The sequence below is a fragment of the Hyla sarda genome, chromosome 9, assembly GCF_029499605.1.
Source record: "Hyla sarda isolate aHylSar1 chromosome 9, aHylSar1.hap1, whole genome shotgun sequence".
Lineage (NCBI taxonomy): Eukaryota > Metazoa > Chordata > Amphibia > Anura > Hylidae > Hyla > Hyla sarda.
In genome coordinates, this window is record NC_079197.1 from 56,386,124 (window position 1) to 56,406,826 (window position 20,703).

The 20,703-nt window shown below is 45.5% G+C and overlaps 1 protein-coding gene across 9 annotated transcripts in view; it reads left to right on the plus strand.

The window, feature by feature from the left end:
- The window catches only part of DLG3 (discs large MAGUK scaffold protein 3), a 390,374-nt gene that overhangs the window by 366,548 nt on the left and 3,123 nt on the right, over positions 1 to 20,703 (plus strand). For all 9 annotated transcript variants that reach the window (XM_056540771.1, XM_056540772.1, XM_056540773.1 and 6 more), the window contains one exon: positions 20,372 to 20,463. In XM_056540771.1, coding sequence (XP_056396746.1) covers positions 20,372 to 20,463 — 92 coding nt within the window. The remainder of the gene's footprint in view (positions 1 to 20,371; positions 20,464 to 20,703) is intronic.

Here is a 20,703-nt window from a genome sequence, read left to right on the forward strand (position 1 = left end):
ATAATTTCCTCTGCAGCATACAGCTGCTTAAAAGTACTAGAAGGGTAAAACATTTTTTTTAATAGAAGTGATTTACAAATCTGTTTCACTTTCTGGCACCAGTTATTTAAAAAAAAATAAAAAATTCCACAGGAGTACCCCTTTAGCCACTAAATGACGCGGGGCGTATGGGTACGCCCCCGTTCGAGTCCTTAACCCCTTCCAGCTACATGACTTATCCATACGTATGAGCACACTCTGACCCCGCGTCATATAGCGTCTGTCCTGGTGGCCATCAACGGCCTGTACCCGCAGCTAATACCGGACATCACCGATTGCGGTGATGCCCGGTAGTAAGCCTTAAGACGTGGCGATCAAAGTTGATCGCCATGTCTAAAATGAAAGTAAACTTTGCCGGTTAACTCAGTGGAGTTAACGCAATTAAATCGCGGTGTCGCTAACTGCTTGTAGGACGGCAGGAGGGTCCCTACCTGCCTCCTCGCTGTCCTATCGCTGAATGACTGCTCTGTACCTGAGATTCAGGCAGGAGCAGTCGAGTGGCGATAACAATGATCAATGCCTGGCTATTGCCTGGCAGTGATCAGTGTAGAAGATCAGTGTGTGCAGTGTTATAGTCTCCTATGGGGGCTATAACACTGCAAAAAAATAATTTAATCTCTTCCATAAGTCAGAATGACTCCCCTTTTCCCATTAAAAGTGTAAATAAAAACAAACATGTGGTAACGTGCGTTAATGTCCGAACTATAAAAATATATTGTTAATTTAACCTCACGGTCTATGGTGTACACTTAAAAACAAAAAATCCAAAGTAGCAAATTTTTGGTCACTTTTTATACCATAAAAAAGTGAATAAAAATCGATCAAAAGTCCAATGAAAACAAAAATTATACCGATAAAAATGTCGGATTACGGCGCAAAAAATGAGCCCTCGTACATCCCCATATGTGGAAACAAAGTTATAGGGGTCAGAAGAGGACATTTTTAAACGTATACATTTTCCTGCATGTAGTTGTGATTTTTTTTTTCCAGAAGTATGACAAAATCAAGCCTATATAAGTAGGGTATCATTTTAACCGTATGGACCTACAGAATAAAGAGAAGCTGTCATTTTTACTGGAAAATGCACTGCGTAGAAACGGAAGCCCCCCAAAGTTACAAAATTGCATTTTTTTCCTTCAATTTCATTGCACAATGAGTTTTGTTTTCTGTTTCGCCATGGATCTTAAGGTAAAATGACTCTATTGTCAATTCGAAGTAGAATTGGTGGCGCAAAAAATAAGCCATAATATGGATTTTTAGGTGCAAAATTGAAAACGTTATGATTTTTCGAAGGTGAGGAGGAATGAAAATGCAAAAACTGAAAATACCCTGCGTCATTAAGGGGTCAATGCCCTGAGTATTTGAGTATTTTCAGTCCTTGACGGGGGGGGGGTGGGGGGGGGGGCTAAACTGGACCTGTATGCCTGCTAAAATCGTTCAGCAGGCATCCAGTGGAATCGCCTGTGGGGATCTGAGTTGGGCGATTTCGGGATGTTCGGGTCTCTGGTGACCCGATCGCACGAAAAATAGGGATGATGGGAGCGGTCAGACAGCCCCGATCATCCTAAGGGATAGGAGTCAGGTGGCAGAGGTGCCATTGGTTGGTTAGGACTGACTCAGTTAGGTAAGTGATCTTCACTGCTGCCTTCTAGGAGTTGCCAAACTACAGCTCCCTGCATGCCTGGACGATCTCGGCATGCTTGGAGTTGTAGTTTTGCAACATCTGGAGGCACAATGGTTGTCAAACACTGGTTGCAAAACACAGTTTGTTACTTAACTCAGTGTGCCTCCAGCTGTTGCATAACTACAACCCCCAGCATGCACGGACAGCCAAAGGGCATGCTGGGAGTGTTAGTAGTATGCCTCTAGCTGTTGCTTAACATGTCCCAGCATGCCCTTCAGCTGTCACTGCATGCTGAGAATTGTAGTTTTTGCAACAGCTGAAGGCACTCTGGTTGCAAAAGTTTACCTATCTCAGTGTTTCACAACCAGTGTTTCACGTCCAGCTGTTACAAACTACAACTCCCAGCATGCCCTTTGGCTGTCCATACATACTGGGAGTTGTACTTTTGCAACCACTGGAGGCACACTGGCTGCAAAACCACTGTGCCTCCAGCTGTTGCATAACTACAACCCCCAGCATGCACGGACTGCCAAAGGGCATGCTGGGAGTTGTAGTTTTGAAACGGCCGGATGCTTGTCGTCGGCCCCCCCATGTGATTTGTACAGGATACATTTACACTGGCGGGGTTTAGTGTGTTTCTCGCTGCAAGTTTAAGATGCAGCAAATTTTCCGCTGCAGCTCAAACTCCCAGCGGGAAACTCTGTGAACCCGCTCGTGTGAATGTACCCTAAATAAATTGCACTACAATACACAAAATTCTAAAGTAAAACACTACATATACACATACCCCTACACATTTAGTATGCCATGTAGGGCTTTTTTTTGCACCATAAGGGCCTAAATGCCCCCCAAAAACAATTTCAAAAATTTGCTTTCCGAAGGCCAAATGGGGGGGGGGGGGGGGTTTACAAATTTGGTGGGGCATTTTCTCCTATTACCCTTTGTAAAAATTTTAAATTTGGGGGGAAAACTGCATTTTAGTGAACAATAGAAAAATGTATTTTCATTTACACGTCCAACTTTAACCCCTTAAGGACCCAGCCAATTTTCAGTGTAGGACCCGGCCATTTTTTGCACATCTGACCACTGTCACTTTAAGCATTAATAACTGGGATGCTTTTGCCTTTCATTCTGATTGAGATTTTTTTGTGACACATTCTACTTTGTTAGTGGTAAATTTTCGTTGATTCGTCATCATTTCATGGTGAAAAATTCACAAATTTGATGGAAAAAAAAAAATGTTTGCATATTTTTTTTTTACTTTGAAGCTCTCAGCTTTGTAAGGTAAATAAACATGACCTAAATAAATTATACATTGATTTACATATACAATATGTCTACTTCATGTTTGCATCAGAAAGTTGACATGTTTTAACTTTTTCTAAAATTTTTCCAGATCTGACTTTTTCAGGGACCAGTTCAGTTTTGAAGTGGATTTGAAGGGCCTTCATATTAGAAATACCCTATAAATGACCCCATTATAAAAACTGCACCCCTCAAAGTATTCAAAATGACATTCAGTAAGTGTTAACCCTTTAGGTGTTTCACAGGAATAGCAGCAAAGTGTAAAAAATTTAGATTTTGAATTTTCTCCTTCACTCACATGTTCTTGTAGACCCAGTTTTTGAATTTTTGCAAGGGGTAATAGGAGAAAAAGCCCCCCAAAATTTGTAACTCAATTTCTCTCGAGTAAGAAAATACCTCATATGCGTATGTCAAGTGTTCGATGGGCACAGTAGAAGGCTCAGAAGGGAAGGAGCAACAATGGGATTTTGGAGAGTGAATTTTGATGAAATGGTTTTTGGGGGCGTATCACATTTAGGAAACCCCTATGGTGCCAGAAGAGCAGAAAAAAAAACAAATGGCATACCATTTTGGAAACTACACCCCTCAAGGCACATAACAAGGGGTCCAGTGAGCCTTTACACCTCACAGGTGTTTGACGACTTTTCTTTAACTCCTTGGGGACGAAGGGCGTATGCATACACCCTCGCGTCCCGTCACTTAAGGACGGAGGGCCGGGCGGTGATCGGACCAGGATGACTGCTGATATCTATCAGCAGGCATCCTGTGGCAATGCCTAGGGGTGTTCGGAGACCCACCCCATGTCAGCGATCGCGGCAAATAATTGGTCAATTCAGACCAGCGGTTTGCCCGCGATCCAGGCTAATCGGGTCACTGGTGACCCGATCGCCCGGAAAATAAGAATGATCGGAGCTGTCAGAGACACCTCCGACCATCCTAAAGGATAGGAGCGAGGTGGCAGTGTTGCCACCCCCTCCTAACCCCTGCCATTGGTCGGTCAGGCTGACCACCAATAGCAGGAGGGGGGCGGGAGGGTTAGAGTTAATTTCCCCCGCTCTGACCACCCATCTAAGTTGGGGCAGAGCGGGGGTGAACATGGGTGGCGAGGTGGGAACATGGCCCGACTTACCCGGACCGGCGGAGTCGGCATCCCGGAGCAGAGGCGGCAGCAGGAGGAGCGGCGGCCGGAAAGTGCGGCGGAGAAGGCTGCAGTGAAGATCGCGGTAACTGATATTCTCTGTGGCCTTCTAAAAGCTGCAAAACTACAACTCCCAGCATGCCCAGACAGCCAAAGGCTGTCTGGGCATGCTGGGAGTTGTAGTTTTGCAACATCTGAAGTGGCACAGTTTGGAGACCACTATACGGTGGTCTCTAAACTGTAGCCCTCCATATGTTGCAAAACTACAACTCCAAGCATGCCCAGACTGTCCAGGCATGCTGGGAGTTGTAGTTCTGCAACATATGAAGGGCCAGATATTGCAGAACTAAATGCCCAGCATCCCTGACTGTCTGGCCATGCTGGGAATTGTAGACAGTCAGGGATGCTGGGCATGTAGTTCTGCAATATCTGGCCCTTCATATGTTGCAGAACCAAAACTCCCAGCATGCCTGGATAGTCTGGGCATGCTTGGAGTTGTAGTTTTGCTACATCTGGAGGGCTACAGTTTGGAGACCACTACTTAGCGGTCTCCAAACTGTTCTTCCCCAATTGTTGCATAACTACAACTCCTAGCATGCCCAGACTGTCCAGGCATGCTGGGAGTTGTAGTTCTGCAACATCTGAAGGGCCAGATATTGCAGAACTACACGCCCAGCATCCATGACTGTCTGGCCATGCTGGGAATTGTAGTTTTGCAACAGCTGTAGGCACACTGGTTGGGAAACACTGAGCTAGTCTGTTTCCTAACTCAGTGATTCCAGCCCTTGTGCCTCCAGCTGTTGCAAAACTACAACTCCCAGAATGCACTGACAGACCATACATGCTGGGAGTTGTAGTTTTGCAACAGCTGGAGGCACATTGGTTGGAATCACTGAGCTAGTCTGTTTTCTAACTCAGTGGTTCCTCGCCAGTGTGCCTACAGCTGTTGTAAAACTACATGTCAGTGCATTCTGAGAGTTGTCATTTTGCCACAGCTGAAGGTTTACAAGGGCGAGTTTACAGGAGGTTTCCTTCTACAAGATTGAGCTGCGGCAAATTTTCCACCGCAGCTCAAATTCCCAGCGGAAAACTTACTGTGAACCCCTGCCTGTGTGAATGTACCCTAAAAACACTACACTACACTAACAAGTAATAAAAAGTAAAACACTACATATACACCCCGTTACACGTCGTCGTCATCGTCGTCGCGCCCCCCCCCCCCCCAAATAAAAATGAAAAACGTCTTACGGCAGTGTTTCCTTAAGGGAGCCTCCAGCTGTTTCAAAACCACAACTCCCAGTATTGCCGGACAGCCATAGACTGTCCTGGCAGGCTGGGAGTCTTGCAACAGCTGGAGGCACCCTGTTTGGGAAACACAGCTGTAGGGTTTTACTGTAGGTAACCTGGTGCGCCCCTATTGCAAATTCCTTATTTAGGCCTCAAATGCGCATGGCGCTCTCTCACTTCAGAGCCCTGTCGTATTTCAAGGCAACAGTTTAGGGCCACGTATGGGGTATTTCCGTACTCTGTAGAAATTGCACTACAAATTTTTGGGCGATTTTTTTCTCTTTACACCAGCATGTTAGTGTAAAAAATATTTTTTACACTAACATGCTGGTGTTGCCCCATACTTTTCATTTTCACAAGAGGCAAAGGAGAAAATGACCCCCAAAATTTGTAACACCATTTCTTCTGAGTACGGAAATACTCCATATGTGTATGTAAAATGCTCTGCGGACGAACTACATGGCTCAGAAGTGAGAGAGCGCCATGTACTTTGAGGCCTAAATTGGTGATTTGCACAGGGGTGGCTGATCGGTTACAGCGGTTCTGACATGAACGCAAAAAAGGGCACCCACATGTGACCCCATTTTGGAAACTACATTCCTCACGGAACATAACAAGGGGTATAGTGAGCCTTAACACCCTTCAGGTCTTTGACAAATTTTCGTTAAAGTTGGACATGAAAATAAAAAAAAAAATTTCCCCCCTGAAATGCTGGCGTTACCCCAAATTTTTCATTTTCACAAGGGGTAATAGGAAAAAGCCCCCCAAAATGTGTAATCCCATTTCTTCTGAGTATATAAATACCCCATATGTGGATATAAAGTGCTCTGCGGGTGAACTACAATGCTCAGAAGAGAAGGAGCGCCATTGGGCTTTTTGAGAGAATTACCGTATATACTCGAGTATAAGCCGACCCGAGTATAAGCCGAGACCCCTAATTTCAACCCAAAATCCCAGGAAAAGTTATTGACTCGAGTATAAGCCTAGGGTGGGAAATACCTCATCCCCCCCTGTCATCATCCAGACCCGTCATTAACATCCTCATCATCCCCTTGTCATCATCCCACACATCCCCCCTTCATCATCCCCTTGTCATCATCCCACACATCCCCTTATCCCACACATCCCCCCTTCATCATCCCCTTGTCATCATCCCACACATCCCCTTATCCCACACATCCCCCCTTCATCATCCCCTTGTCATCATCCCACACATCCCCTTATCCCACACATCCCCCCTTCATCATCCCCTTGTAATCATCCCACACCCCCCCTTCATCATCCCCACCCCCCTTCATCATCCCCACACCCCCCCCCCCTTCATCATCCTCTTCTCATCATTCGCCCTCAGTGGTCTTCAACCTGCGGACCTCCAGAGGTTTCAAAACTACAACTCCCAGCAAGCCCGGGCAGCCATCGGCTGTCCGGGCTTGCTGGGAGTTGTAGTTTTGAAACCTCCGGAGGTCCGCAGGTTGAAGACCACTGCGGCCTTCAACATGCGGACCTCCAGAGGTTTCAAAACTACAACTCCCAGCAAGCCCGTGCAGCCATCGGCTGTCCGGGCTTGCTGGGAGTTGTAGTTTTGAAACCTCCGGAGGTCCGCAGGTTGAAGACCACTGCGGCCTTCAACATCATCCAGCCCCCTCTCACCCCCTTTAGTTCTGAGTACTCACCTCCGCTCGGCGCTGGTCCGGTCCTGCAGGGCTGTCCGGTGAGGAGGTCGTCCGGTGAGGAGGTGGTCCGGGCTGCTATCTTCACCGGGGGCGCCTCTTCTCCGCGCTTCCGGCCCGGAATAGAGCCGTTGCCTAGACAACGACGTATCTGCGTCGTTGTCATGGCAACGTGACTATTCTGAGGCCGGGCCCGAAGCGCTTAGAAGAGGCCTCCCCGGTGAAGATAGCAGCCCGGACCACCTCCTCACCGGACCACCTCCTTACCGGACAGCCCTGCAGGACCGGACCAGCGCCGAGCGGAGGTGAGTACTCAGAACTAAAGGGGGTGAGAGGGGGCTGGATGATGTTGAAGGCCGCAGTGGTCTTCAACCTGCGGACCTCCGGAGGTTTCAAAACTACAACTCCCAGCAAGCCCGGACAGCCGATGGCTGCCCGGGCTTGCTGGGAGTTGTAGTTTTGAAACCTCTGGAAGTCCGCAGGTTGAAGACCACTGCGGGTGGGGGAGTTCACTCGAGTATAAGCCGAGGGGGGTGTTTTCAGCACGAAAAATCGTGCTGAAAAACTCGGCTTATACTCGAGTATATACGGTAGGCTGGAATTGAAAGCTGTGTGTTTACAAAGCCCCCATGGTGCCAGAACAGTGGACCCCCTCCACATGTGGCCCCATTTTGGAAACTACACCCCTCACGGAATGTAATAAGGGGTACAGTGAGCATTTACGCCACCACAGGTGTCTGACAGATTTTTTGAAGTGTCGTCCGTAAAAATGATAAATGTAATCTTTCATTTGCACAGCCCACTGTTCCAAAGATCTGTCAAATGCCAGTGGGGTATAAATGCTTACTGCACCCCTTAACCCCTTAAGGACTCAGGGTTTTTCCGTTTTTGCACTTTCGTTTTTTCCTCCTTACCTTTTAAAAATCATAACCCTTTAAATTTTCCACCTAAAAATCCATATTATGGCTTATTTTTTGCGTCGCCAATTCTACTTTGCAGTGACATTAGTCATTTTACCCAAAAATGCACAGCGAAGCCAAAAAAAAATCATTGTGCGACAAAATCGAAGAAAAAACGCCATTTTGTAACTTTTGGGGGCTTCCGTTTCTACGCAGTGCATATTTCGGTAAAAATTACACCTTATCATTCTGTAGGTCCATACGGTTAAAATGATACCCTACTTATATAGGTTTGATTTTGTCGCACTTCTGGAATAAATCATAACTACATGCAGGAAAATGTATACGTTTAAAAATGTCATCTTCTGACCCCTATAACTTTTTTATTTTTCCACGTACAGGGCAATATTAGGACTCCTTTTTTGCGCCGTGATCTGAAGTTTTTATCGGTATGATTTTTGTTTTGATCGGACTTCTTGATCACTTTTTATTCATTTTTTAATGGTATAAAAAGTGACCAAAATACGCTTTTTGGGACTTTGGAATTTTTTGCCGCGTATGCCATTGACCGTGTGGTTTAATTAATTATATATTTTTATAGTTCGGACATTTACGCACGCGGCGATACCACATATGTTTTTTTTTTACACTTTTTTATTTTTTTTATGGGAAAAGGGGGGTGATTCAAACTTTTATTAGGGAAGGGGTTAAATGACCTTTATTAACACTTTTTTTACATTTTTTTTGCAGTGTTATAGGTCCCATAGGGACCTATAACACTGCACACACTGATCTTTTACACAGATCACAGGCGCGTATTAACACGCCTGTGATCAGCATTATCGGCGCTTGACTGCTCCTGCCTGGATCTCAGGCACGGAGCAGTCATTCGCCGATCGGACACCGAGGAGGCAGGTAAGGGCCCTCCCGGTGTCCGGTCAGCTGTTCGGGACCGCTGCAATGAAATCGCGGCGTCCCGAACAGCCAGACTGAGCAGCCGGGTCACTTTCGCTTTAGAAGCGGCGGTCAGCTTTGACCGCCGCTTCTAAAGGGTTGATACCGCACATCGCCGATGTGTGGTATTAGCCGCGGGTCCCGGCCGTTGATGAGCGCCGGGACCGAGGCGATATGATGCGGGATCGTGGCGCGATCCCGCTTAATATCGCGGGAGCCGGAGCAGGACGTAAATATATATGTCCTGCGTCGTTAAGGGGTTAAGTTCTGCGTCGTTAAGGGGTTAAGTAAGTTCTATTTTGGTGTAGTTTCCAAAATAGTATGCCGTGTTTTTTTTTTTTTTTTTTTTTTTTTTTACTGTTCTGGCATCATAGGGGCTTCCTAAATGCGACATGCCCCCCAAAAACAATTTCAGCTAAATTTGCTTTCCTAAAGCCAAATATGACTCCTCTTCTGAGCATTGTAGTTCGCCTGCAGAGCATTTTATGCCCTATCATGGGGTATTTCCATACTCAGAAGAGATGGGGTTACAAATTTTAGGGGGCATTTTCTCTCATTACCCTTTGTAAAAATGGTAAATTTGGGAAAAACTGCAACATTTTATTTATATTTTTTTCCATTTACACATCCGACTTCAACGAAAAGTCGTCAAACAACTGTGGGGTGTTAAGGCTCACTGGACCCCTTGTTATACTATTTTGGAAACTACACCCCTCAAAAGCACATGCCATGTGTTTATTTTTTTTTTTTTATTTTTTTTTTTTTTGCGCTGTTCTGGCTCCATAGGGGCTTCCTAAATGTTACATACCCCTCAAAAACCATTTCAGAAAAATTCACTCTCCAAAATCCCATTGTTGCTCCTTCCCTTCTGTTCCCTCTACTGCGCCCCCCGAACACTTGACATACACATGTGAGGTATTTCCTTACTCGAGAAAAATTGGGTTACAAATTTTGGGGGGCTTTCTCCTATTACTTTCACCTTGAAAAAATTCAAAAACTGGGGCTACAAGAACATGCGAGTGTAAAAAATGAAGATTTTGAATTTTCTCCTTCCCTTTGCTGCTATTCCTGTGAAACACCTAAAGGGTTAACAAACTTAATGAATGTCATTTTGAATACTTTAAGGGGTAGATTTTTTATAACGGGGTCATTTATGGGGTATTTCTAATATGAAGGTCCTTCAAATCCACTTCAAAACTGAACTGGTCCCTGAAAAATTCAGATTTTGAAAATTTTGTGAAAAATTGGAAAATTACTGCTGAACTTTGAAGCCCTCTGATGTCTTCCAAAAGTAAAAACATGTCAAGTTTATGATGCAAACATAAAGTAGACTTATTGTATTTGTGAATTAAAATATTATTTATTTGGAATGTCTGTTTTCCTTACAAGCAGAGAGCTTCAAAGTTAGAAAAAATGCGAAATTTGAAATTTTTTCATCAAATTTTAGAATTTTTCACCAAGAAATGATGCAAGTATCGACAAAAATTTACCACTAACATGAAGTAGAATGTCACGAAAAAACTGTCTCTGAATCAGAATGAAAAGTAAAAGCATGCCAAATTTACCATTTTTAAAAAACGTAATGGGAGAAAATGCCCCTCAAAACTTGTGACCCTATCCTTTCTGAGTATGGAAATACCCCATGTTAGGACATAAAATGCTCTGCGGGTGAACTTCAATGCTCAGAAGAGAAGGAGTCCCATTTGGCTTTTGGAAAGCAAATTTTGCTGAAATGGTTTTTTGGTGGGCATGTCTCATTTTGGAAGCCCTATGATGCCGGCACAGCTAAAAACAACCCACATGGCATACTATTTTGGAAACTACACCTCTCAAAGAACGTAACAAGGGGTACTGTGAGCCTTAACACCTCACAGGTGTTTTACGACTTTTTGTTTAAAGTTGGATGTGTAAATGAAGAAAAAAATAATTCACTAAAATGCAGTTTTTTCCCCAAAATTTTACATTTTTACAAGAGGTAATAGAAGAAATGGGGTTACAAATTTTGGGGGTTATTTTTTCCTGAGTATGGAAATACCCCATGTGTGGACGTCAAGTGCTCTGCTGGCTAACTACAATGCTCAGAAGAGGAGGGCCATTGAGCTTTTGGAGAGTGAATTTGTTTGGAATGGAAGTCAGGGGCCATGTGCGTTTACAAAGCTCTCACCCCGTGCCACGGTGCCACATTTTCCCATCCAACTTTAAAGAAAATTCATCAAACACCTGTGGGGTTTTAAGGCTCGCTATACCCCTTGTTACATTCCATAAGGGGTGTAGTTTCCAAAATGGGGTCACATGTGGGTATTTTTCTCTATCGGCTCCATTGGGGGACACAGACCGTGGGTGTATGCTGCTGTCTCTAGGAGGTGTGACACTATGGTAATAAAAAAAAAGTCTGCTCCTCCCAGCAGGATATACCCGCCTTCAGACCCTGAGCTAATCAGTTTAAGCTTAGTGTCTGAAGGAGGTGGACATGGTCTGGAATTTTCCAGACCAGGTCTTCTGATTTTTTGTTTTCTTAGTATAGGGACGTGTTAGTTTTTTATTCCTTTTCTGTTTTCAGGTGGGGACTCAGGGACTCTGGTTCCCTGTTTCCCCATTGCGAGTAAGGGGGCACAGACATTGTGTATATGCGCTGTTCACCCCCCACCCCTCGCCAACGGTCAACGCCTGGGTTGGTACTTCATGGGTCCAGGGTCCCCCTATTTCCCTGCTCGCCTCGCTCGCGCATAGCATCCAGGCCTGGTGCAGGTAACTAAAGCTGACTGAAGACTCTATTAGGTAAGTTCTTCTGACTGAGGTAAGTACTTTCCCCCTTTTCTCCTCAGGTGCGGACTTGCAACCTCTGGAGACCTGCTGTTTTTGGCCCACCTTTTCAGGTTACGAGGCTGGCTTACTGCGGATGGACTTTTATTCTGGACTTTATTCTGGGGGAGCAGTGGCATCTGAAGGGGCATGTACTTTGTTTTTCACTGTGTGTGTGTGTGACTTTGAGCAGCGGCTTAAATGCGGCTGACAGCCGCGGCGCTGGTTCGGGCCGGGCGCTCTTAGCGCCAGCTTACTTTCGCTTTCTCCGGCAGTCTCTGTTGGCGTATTGTCCGCCCGCTCTGTTCTGGGCGCCATTACAGCTCCTTCTCGGCCTGTTTTTAGCTCTGCCCACAGGGCTGTCGGAGCTCTTCTGAGGCGCGAAATAGCCTCCAATCAGCGCCGTGGGTGTGATTTTCAGTCAAAAGGGGGCCAATTAGTTAGTGCCTCTGCTGCAGGCACGCCCCCCTCTACTATTAGCTAGCCTGTTTTCTCTCACTAGCTGCACAGAGCCGTTCTCCTCACTGCGGCTGCCAGGGGGACACAGACTAGGATGAGAAAGTTCCTGTCTTTTTTTTTTCTCAGTGTCCGTACCCAGAGCTGTTCCTCCCTCTAAACAGAAACCTGGAACGTCAGTGACTTATTTTGTCTGTAAGCACTGTAGTACAAAATGCCTGGCTCAACCGAGCCCACTTGCCCTGCCTGCTCCCCCAGACCCTCTGATGCCCTTTCGGTTCCGGTGGGTTCAGCCGCTCCACCAGCCTGGGTTTCTTCCCTGACCCAGTATATGGCTGACTTGACCCAAGTCTCCCGTTCGGTGGCTGAGGCCTCCCGGGAAGTGGTGTCCGCCTTGAAGGAGGTCTTCCCTGCGCAGGGCCTCTGAGAGGGCCCGCTCCTCTGCCACGCCAGAGCCGCGTACCAGGTCAGGGTCGCCCCCCTCCAGGACTGCCTCTACTCGTTCCCATTCACCTGGTGAACTGGTGGACGAGGCTTCCGAGCCGGCATCTGACTCAGAGGACCGCTCGGACTCAATTGCAATGGTGAACTCATTGGTGACAGCCATAAGAGACACCTTTCACTTAGAGGACCCAGGATCTTCTGATGTCAATCCAGCAGTATACTTTCATCGTGCTAAGCCAGCACCTCAAAGGTTCAGCTCTCACGCTGACTTTGAAGACATTCTGGAATCGGCATGGAAACATCCAAACAAGAGGTTCCCGGGAATCATGACTATTCTATAACGTTATCCATTTGACAAGGACTTTGTCACTAAGGTGGTTTCCCCTCCCTCAGTGGATCCAACAATCTCCCGGATCTCTAAGGTGACTACACTGCCTCTGGCAGATGCCACTGCCTTCAAGGATACCACGGACTAGAAGGTAGAATCCTTAGCGAAGTTTGCCTCTGAAGCAGCTGGCTCTTCTCTTCTTCCCATCTTCGCCTCGACATGGGTGTCCAAGGCTCTGTCGGAGTGGTGCCAAAAGCTCCATCAGGATATCTTAGCGGGATCCCCCCCCCCCCAGAGGATCTATTTGCTCTGGCTCTCCAATGCTCTAAAGCTGGGGACTTCCTGTGCTCAGCCTCCATGCAGTCAGCCCGTTGTTCTACCTTTTGTTGTGAGTCACCTAGCGGTTCTCCACCGACTCTGGAGAATCTGGACGTCACTCTCCACGCTCTGGATCGCTTCGGGTGGATGGTCAACCGGGACAAGTCAGTCCTCCGTCCTACCCAGTCTCTAACCTTCCTGGGACTTCGATTCAACACGTCCTCTGCCCGAATTGGTCTCCCGTCGGACAAACGTCTGACGCTTCGGTCGAGGGTCTGCTCCCTTCGGACCCAGGTCTCAGTCCCCATCCACACGTGTATGCAAGTCCTGGGTCAGATGGTGGCAACTATGGAGGCCGTACTCTTTGCCCAGTTTCATTACCGCCCCCTTCAACTGGCGATTCTCTCTCGATGCAACAGGTCTCCTCTGTCCCTCGATCGTCAGATTGTTCTCCCTCGCAGGGTCCGTCAGTCTCTGCTCTGGTGGCTCCGCTCCCCCCTTCTTCTCCAAGGGCGGTCATTTCTTCCCCTTCACTGGCAGTTTGTTACATCGGATGCCAGTCTGTCGGGCTGGGGCGGCGTGTTCAGGGATAGGACGGTTCAGGGACTCTGGTCTCCCCGAGAGACTCTTCCGATAAACCTATTTGAATTACGGGCAATTCTTCTTTGTCTTCTTCATTGGGAGTCCCGTCTTCAGTCCCCTCCTGTCCGCGTCCAGTCGGACAACGCCGCGGCGTACATAAATTAACAGGGCGGCACTCGCAGCTCGGCAGCCATGGCCGAGGTGAAAAAGATTCTCACCTGGGTGGAAAGCAAGGTTCCGGCCATTTCGGCGATTCACATTCCGGGAGTGCTCAACTGGGAAGCGGACTTCCTCAGTCAGTCCTCACCCGACCCCGGCGAGTGGTCTCTACATACAGAGGTCTTCGCTCAACTCAGGGACCCTCAGGCTCTGGCCGTGGACGCCCTAGTGATTCCTTGAGGGATTTTCCCTAACCCATCTGTTCCCTCCCCTTCCGCTCGTTCCCAGGGTGCTGAGGAAGCTCAAAGCAGAGGACGTCCCTGCCATTCTGGTAGCTCCAGATTGGCCCCGAAGGTCGTGGTACACCGACGTAGTCAGGCTCCTGGACGACGCTCCACTGCTCCTTCCGCTCCGTCCGGACCTGCTCTCTCCGGGTCCTCTTTGCCACCCCAATTTACAGTCGCTGCATTTGAAGGCGTGGCGGTTGAGACCGCAGTTTTGAAGGCCCGCTGGTTCTCTTCCCAAGTCATTCACACCATGCTCGGGGCTCGTAAGCCCTCCTCCGCAAGAATTTACCACCGTACTTGGCGGTCTTATTTTCGTTGGTGTGAAGCTCAGGACTTCTCCCCGGTAACCTTCTCGGTTCCCCGTCTTCTCTCCTTTTTACAGTCAGGGTTGGAACTGGGGTTGTCTCTCAGTTCACTTAAAGGTCAGGTTTCGGCCCTTGCTGTTCTTTTCCAACGGCCCCTGGCTTCTAATTCTCATGTCCGGACCTTCCTTCAAGGAGTGGCGCTGTTCCTCCTTATCGGTCACCCTCTACTCCTTGGGACTTGAATTTGGTTCTGAGTGCCCTCCAGGGTGCACCCTTTGAGCCCCTTAGAGAGGTGTGTCTCCACCTCCTTTCTTGGAAAGTGGCGTTTCTTGTTGCTATCGCCTCCATCCGGAGGGAGTCTGAATTGGCATCTCTTTCCTGCCTTTCTCCCTTTCTGGTGATCCACCAGGACAAGGTTGTTTTCCGGCCAGATCCTTCCTTTTTTCCTAAGGTGGTCTCTGCCTTTCATCTCAATGAGGACATTGTCCTCCCGTCCTTTTGTCCTGCTCCTTCTCCTCCTAAGGAGCGCTTACTACACAAGCTGGATGTAGTTCGGGCTGTTCGGTCTTATCTCTCAATCACTTCTTCGTTTCGTCAGTGTGATTCCTTTTTCATCCTTACGGAAGGTCGTCGCAAGAGACAACCTGCTTCCAAGGCCACCATTTCTCTGTGGATTCGGTCTGCCATTTCGGAAGCCTGTCGCTGTAAGGGGAAGGTTCCTCCTTTCAGGGTTGTGGCTCATTCTACCCATTCTGTTGGGGCATCCTGGGCTCTCCACAATAGAGCCTCGGCCTCGCAGATTTGCAAGGCGGCTACCTGGTCGTCTTTGCACACTTTCTCGAGGTTCTACCGAGTTCATACTTAAGCATTGGCTGCTAGTCTGGGTCGTAAAGTGTTGCAGGCGGCAGCGGATCGGCCGTCTGCCTGACTGCTTATCTGCCCACCCAAGGGACGGCTTTGGTTCGTCCCACGGTCTGTGTCTCCCAATGGAGCCGATAGAGAAAAGTAGATTTTTGTTTATTTACCATAAAATCTTTCTCGGAGGATCCATTGGGGGACACAGCTCCCGCCCTTTTTGGAATTTCCTTTGGTTTTCTGTCCGAGGGTGTGTTCAGTTATGTTTTTTTCTTCTGGTTCTCGGACAGTTTTGGGTTTTTCTTTGACCTGTTGGTCTCCTCCTATTGCTCTGGAACCTAAACTGATTAGCTCAGGGTCTGAAGGCGGGTATATCCTGCTGGGAGGAGCTGACTTTTTTTATTACCATAGTGTCACACCTCCTAGAGACAGCAGCATACACCCACGGTCTGTGTTCCCCAATGGATCCTCCGAGAGAGATTTTACGGTAAGTAAACAAAAATCTCCTTATTTTAATTTGTCAGAACTGCTGTAAAATCAGCCACCCCTGTGCAATTCACCAATTTAGGCCTCAAATGTACATAGTGCGCGCTCACTCCTGAGCCTTGTGTGCCCGCAGAGCATTTTACGCCCACATATGGGGTATTTCCGTACTCAGGAGCAATTGCGTTACAAATTTTGGGGATCTTTTTTTCCTTTTACCGCTTGTGAAAATAAAAAGTATGGGGCAACACCAGCATGTTAGTGCAACATTTTTTATTTTTTACACTAACAGGCTGGTGTAACCCCCAACTTTTCCTTTTCATAAGAGGTAAAAGGAGAGAAAGCCCCCAAAAATTTGTAACGCAATTTCTCCAGAGTACGGAAGTACCCCATATGTGGCCCTAAACGGTTTCCTTGAAATACGACAGGGCTCCGAAGTGAGAGAGCTTCCGTATGACCCGGAATTGCGCAAATTGCCTGTGTCAATTCACCGGCGATTTGCGGAATGGGGTGGGGGCTGATCACCCCCCTGGGCATTTGCGCGGGGTGCCTGCTAATCTATATAGGCAGTCACCCCCGGGACCGGAATTCCCCATGACGTAGCGGTACGTCATGGGTCCTGAAGGGGTTAGCGAAAAGTCATCAAACACCTGTGGGAACCCTTTTTACGTTCATTGAGGAGTTTAGTTTCCAAAATGGTATTTTTGGGGCTTTCTAAATGTGACATCGCCCCCCCAAAAACCATTTCGGCGAAACACACTCTTGAAAATCCCATTGTCGCTCCTTCCCTTCTGAGACCACTTTTGCACCCACAGAGCAGTTAACATCCACATATTAGGTATTACCTTACTCGAGAGAAATTGGGTTACAAATTTTAGGGTGATTTCTCCCCTTTTACCCTTTGTAAAAATTTCTAAAACTGGGTCTAAAAGAGTGTAAAAAAATGGAAGATTTTGAATTTTCTAATTCACATTCCTATTCATATTCCTATTCAAAATGACATTCAGTAAGTGTGTTAACCCTTTAGATGTTTCACAGGAATATGAATCAAAGTTGATCGTGGTGTCTAAAACGAAAGTAAAAGAATCCCGGCAGCTCAGCGGAGCTGATCGGGACTATCGTGACAGTTGCGATGTCCCGATCAGCTTACCGGAAGACGGGAAGGTCCTCACCTTCCTCTCCGTGGTCCGAATGGCGATCTACTGCTTAAATAAATGTAATAAAAGTTAATTAACCCCTTCCAGATTAAAAGTTTATATCACCCCCCTTTTCAAATTTTTTTATAAAATTATGTAATAAAGAATAAAAATGTGGTAATGCCGCGTGCGTAAATGTTTAAACTATTAAAATATTAGGTTAGCTAAACCACATGGTCGATGACGTACACGTAAAAAAAACTAAGTCCAGAATTGTGCATTTTTGGTCACTTCATGTACCATAAGAATATATTAATAAAAAGCGATCAAAAAGTCCCATCAAAACAAAAATAGTACTTATAAATCTACAGATGGTGCAAAAAATGAGCCCACATACCTCCCCATACACGGAAAAATAAGTTATAGGGGGAGATTAATCAAAACCTGTGCAGAGGAAAACTTGCCCAGTTGCCCATAGCAACCAATCAGATTGCTTCTTTCATTTTTCACAGGCCTTCGTAAAAATGAAAGCAGCAAGCTGATTGGTTGCTCTGGGCAAGTTTTCCTCTGCACAGGTTTTGATAAATCTCCCCCATAGTGGTCATAAGATGCCAATTTTAAACATACTCATTTTGGTGCATGTAGTTTATAATTTTTTTTAAGTATTAAAATAAAATAACCTATATAAATTGGGTATCCTTGTAACCGTATGGACCTACAGAATAAAGATAAGGTGTAATTTTTACCAAATATTGCACTGCGTAGAAACAGGAACCCCCAAAATTTTCAAAATGCCACTTTTTTTTTTTCACCTCACAAATAATTTAAGTTTTTTTTGTTTTGCCTCAGGTTATATTATAAAATAAGTGATGTCATTGCAAAGTGCAATTGGTGACGCAAAAAAACAAACCCTTATATGGGTCTGTAGATGCAAAATTGAAAACATTATGATTTTTAGAAAGGAAGGAGGAAAAGGTGAAAATGCTAAAAAAAAAAAAAAAAAAAATAGCTTAATCCTTAAGGTGAAAATAGTCCCTAAGGGGTTAAGGCCAATATGGGCTTCATCCTTAAGGGGTTAAAATTGTCCTCTTCTGACCCCTTTAGCTTTTAATTTTTTTAATTTTCTGTATATGGGGCTGTGTAAGGGCTAATTTTTTGCTCTGAGATATTTGGTTTTTAACGGTACAATTTTAGTTTTGATGGGACTTTCTGATTAGCTTTTTCTGCATTTTTAAAACATTTTTTGTATATGTAGTGACCAAAAATATGCAATTCTGGACTTTGATATTATGTATTCGCCATATTTTTTTATATAGTTCTGACACTTATGTGTGCGGCAATACCACATATGTTTTGAAAAGGGAGTGACTGAAACTTTTATCAGGGAAGGGATTAAATCACATTTATTTACATTTTTTTTTTTCATTTTATTTAATGTTTTTTTGTTTGTTTTTTTTTAGTCCCCACAGGGGACTAATCTTCTGGTTACATATGCTGTGCAATGCTGCTCCATTGAACCGCATTGATCATTGTTATGTGCACTCCATTGCTCCTGCCTGCCATGGCTGACTGGAGCAATGGGGCACCATTTAGGATGGTGAGGTGGCACGTAAGGGCCCTCCCATCCTTCTCTCAGCTCATCGGGACACTTTCTCTGCGGTGGTCTCGATAGTTCAGTCCGACTGAGCAACCGGTGATGTCCGGCATTAGCCACGGGTCCTGGCCACTGATAGCTGCTGGGACCATCCCTTTATGACGAATGCTTCACAAATAAATTTAATGCATGAATTGCATTTTTATTTTGTTCCCTTAAATTTTTGCTTTTTTTTTTTTTTTTTCACCCCACAATTTTTTTCTTTAACCACTTAACGACCACGGACGTAAATGTACGTCCTGGTTTGGCAGTGCTTCGCGCACCAGGACGTACATTTACGTCCTGTGTATGACCGCGAGCATCGGAGCGGTGCTTGTGTCATACACGGCAGGTTCCATCTGCAGCCGGGGACCCCCTGGTAATGGCAGACATCCGCGGTCTCGCGGATGTCCGCCATTTACCCCTCAGATGCCGTACAGATCACTGCATCTGCGGCGATCCGATCATCTGTAATGGCAGACTGAGGTCCCCTCACCTGCCTCCGTCAGTCTCCTGGCCTCTTCTGCTCTGCTCTGGTCCGAGATCGAGCAGACCAGAGCAGGAGATAGCACTGATCAGTATTATCAGCTATGTCCTATGCATAGCACTGAACAGTATTAGCAATCAAATGATTGCTATAGATAGTCCCCCTATGGGGACATAAGTGTAAATGAATAAAAAATCCTCTCCCCCAATAAAAATGAAAATTGTCCGTTTTTCCCATTTTACCCCCAAAAAGCATAAAACTATTTTTTTATAAACATATTTGGTATTGCCGTATGCGTAAATGTCCGAACTATCAAAATATGTTAATGATCCCATACCGTGAACGGCGTAAACTTAAAACATTTTTAAAAAGTCCAAAGATGCTGCTTTTTTGTCACAATTTATTCAAAAAAATCTATAAATTATATAAATTTTTTATATATGCAAATGTGGTATCGATAAAAAGTACAGATGACGGCGCAAGAAAAGAGCCCTCATACTGCCCTATATATGGGAAAATGAAAAAGTTTTAGGTGGTCAAAATAGGGCGATTTTAGATTACTGATTGTGTACAAAAAGTTTTAGATTTTTTGCTTTAAGCGGTACAAAAATATAAAAGTATCTAGCCAGGGTATCATTTTAATCGTATTGACTCACAGAATAAAGAACACGTCATTTTTACCGTAAATTGTACAGTGTGAAAACTAAACCCTCCAAAATGTGCAAAATTGTGGTTTTCATTAAAATTTCCTCCCTAAAAAAAATTATTTTTTGGGTTCGCCTTACATTTTCTAGTAAAAAGAGAGGTTTAATTACACAGTGCAATTGGTCACGCAAAAAAAAAGCCCTTATATGGGTCTGTAGATGGAAATATAAAAGAGTTTTTTATGGATTTTAGAAGGCGAGGAGGAAAAAACGAAAAAGCAAAAATAAAATGGGCTTGGTCCTTAAGGGGTTAAAGTCACATAGTATGGTAAAATTGAAGGATGTTAAGTACAATGTGACTTTTTGATGACAAAATAAAAATGTCATGAAACTTAGAACGTGTCAAAAGAGAAAATCATTGTGATTAGAAGTGGAGAAATATAGGTTTGAATGGGTTTTTCCTTGTAAACATTTAGAAAATAATTTCTAGTTCTTATAATCTGGTTAATATAATTTTAATTGTCTGATTTAATTAGGGAAATGAATCGAAGGCAAACATTTGAACAAGCTCACAAGATGTTTGATAAAGCCACCAAACTGGAACAAGAGTTTGGCGAATTTTTCACAGGTAACATGATGATAAATGCATTTTGCAGTCTTGGGGTAGGGTCACGTGTAACAGATCCGCAGGGTATTTTATGTTGCTGATCCGCCAGTGACCCGACCCATAGTGTGATTCCAGCTGTTGTCCCTTCAATATAAACATGGGGGGAAAAAAGGGTGCCAACACCTCTTGTGTGCCTTCAGCTGTAACAACCCTCCTGCTCCACCCTGCACCCTTGCAATCTGCCGCTCCGAGCAGCCATAC